This window comes from Salminus brasiliensis, chromosome 19 (genome assembly GCF_030463535.1).
Source record: "Salminus brasiliensis chromosome 19, fSalBra1.hap2, whole genome shotgun sequence".
Taxonomy (NCBI): domain Eukaryota; kingdom Metazoa; phylum Chordata; class Actinopteri; order Characiformes; family Bryconidae; genus Salminus; species Salminus brasiliensis.
In genome coordinates, this window is record NC_132896.1 from 2796644 (window position 1) to 2799143 (window position 2500).

At 42.6% G+C, this 2500-nt stretch overlaps 1 protein-coding gene across 1 annotated transcript in view; it reads right to left on the reverse strand.

Annotated features, from left to right (window-relative positions):
• Positions 1 to 2500, reverse strand: part of ndrg4 (NDRG family member 4) — a 59894-nt gene that overhangs the window by 16664 nt on the left and 40730 nt on the right. Inside the window, 4 exon segments of the mRNA XM_072664195.1 lie at positions 335 to 401; positions 505 to 571; positions 574 to 610; positions 612 to 625. Of these exon segments, the coding sequence (XP_072520296.1) occupies positions 335 to 401; positions 505 to 571; positions 574 to 610; positions 612 to 625 (185 nt within the window).

Sequence of the window (2500 nt, forward strand, 5' to 3'; positions counted from 1 at the left end):
TAACCATAATAACACCCTCTAACCCATACCAGTATAACCATACTAACACCCTCTAACCCATACCAGTATAACCATACTAACACCCTCTAACCCGTACCAGTATAACTATACTAACACCCTCTAACCCATACCAGTATAACCATACTAACACCTCTAACCTGTACCAGTATAACCATAATAACACCCTCTAACCCATACCAGTATAACCATACTAACACCCTCTAACCCATACCAGTATAACCATAATAACACCCTCTAACTGTACCAGTATAACCATACTAACCCACACTATAACCATAGTAACCCACTGTAATCTATACCAGTATAACCATACTAACCCAAAGTGCTGCACAACACTGGGCAGCATTCCAGCCAGCTGGTCCATGGTGGGGTACTGGTACCTGCACAGAGAAAGGAACATATAAGAGCAGCAGTGTGTGTGTATGTGTGTGTGTCTGTGTGTGTGTCTGTGTGTGTGCTGTGTGTGAGTCTGTGTGCCCGTACCCTGTCGGCATCTGTGGGGCTCCCATTTGCTGGCCTGGTGCATCAACATGGCAAACTACAAAGTGTTAGTGATCTCCTGCATGTCCTCATTATGGAACAGAGTGTTTGAAGCACAGCTTATCTGCGAGAGAGGAGAGAGAGAAGAGAGAGAGAGAGAGAGAGAGGGGAGAGAGAGAGAGAGAGAGAGAGAGAGACACAGAAAGAGGGAGAGAAGAGAGAGAGAGAGAGAGAGAGAGAGAGAGAGAGAGAGAGAGAGAGAGAGAGGAGAGAGACAGAGAGAGATACAGAAAGAGGGAGAGAAGAGAGAGAGAGAGAGAGAGAGAGAGAGAGGAGAGAGAGAGAGAAGGAGAGAGAGAGAGAGAGAGAGAGAGAGAGAGACAGAGAGAGAGATACAGAGAGAGAGAGAGAGAGAGAGGAGAGAGAGAGAAGAGAGAGAGACAGAGAGAGATACAGAAAGAGGGAGAGAGAAGAGAGAGAGGAGAGAGAGAGAGAGAGAGGAGAGAGAGAGAGAGAGAGAGAGGAGAGAGAGAGAGAGATGGGGAGAGAGAGAAGGAGAGAGAGAGAGAGAGGAGAGAAGAGAGAGGAGAGAGAGACAGAAAGAGAGATACAGAGAGAGAGAGAGAGAGAGAGAGAGAGAGAGAGAGAGACAGAGAGACAGATACAGAGAGAGAGAGAGAGAGAGAGAGGGAGAGAGAGAAAGAGAGAGAGGGAGAGAGAGGGGGGGAGGAGGAAGAGGGAGAGAGAGGGGGAGGAGGAAGAGGGAGAGAGAGGGGGGGTGGAGGAGGAAGAGGGAGCGAGAGATACGGGGGCTTGAACATATTTTAGTGAGGATGAGATCATTTCTACCAAGTTCCTTCATACAGTTCAGCTGTGCTGCGATTCCCTGATTATTCAATAAACCTTAAAGCAAATTAAGCAATAAGTTAATTAATGCAATAAGTGATACAAGATATTTTCTTATCAAACCACTCAATCAAACTGAACTGAATTAAACTCAGCTGAACTCAATTAAACTGAATTAAATTGAAGTACAATTAAATTGCACCAACTGAACTGAACTAAACTAAACTAAAACTGAATTGAACTGAACTGAACTGAACTGAACTGAACTGAACTGAATTGAATTGAATTGAATTGAATGAATTGAATTGAACTGAACTGAATAAACTGAACTTAATTAAATTTAACTGAACTAAACTAAACTGAACTAAACTGAATTGAATTGAATTGAATTGAAACTGAACTGAACTGAACTGAACTGAACTGAACTGAACTGAACCTAAACTGAACTGAACTGAACTGAACTGAACTGAACTGAATTGAACTAAACTGAACTAAACTGAATTAACTGAATTGAATGAATTGAATTGAATTGAATTGAATTGAATTGAACTGAACTGAACTGAACTGAATTGAACTAAACTGAACTAAACTGAATTGAATTGAACTGAACTGAACTGAATTCAATTAAACTGTGATTAAGTAAACTTAAACTGCTTCAACTGAGCTGAACTGAAATAAAATGAGCTGAATTAGACTGAACTGAAATGATTGTAGGTTGTAAAATTAACTGAATTTTAACAGATTTTAATTAAATTATTATCGCTTCCATCATTTCTGCAGTAAATGTATGAAAGGCTGTATGAACTTGCCTCTCTAACACACACATCAGTGAAAGAACGGGAGGTTCTGAAGAGCTCACTGAACTCCAGCGTGGTTCTGTATGTAATAGGAGACACCGCCTGCACCAACAACTACAAGTCAGCTGGTGAAATCTCCTCCCTCCTAGATCTTCCTCCATCAGCTGTGAGTGGTGTTATTATTGAACAGTGGAAGAGTTTAGGAGGAACAGCTCACAGAGAGCAGCTCAGCCACCGAGTGTCTGTCAGACCCCGTAAAGTTACAGAGCGGGGTCCAGTGGCCGAGTGCTGAGCTCAGAGCAGAGTGCAGAAAAAGCCTCCAACTGACTCAGTAACTGCAGCAGAGCTCCAGACCT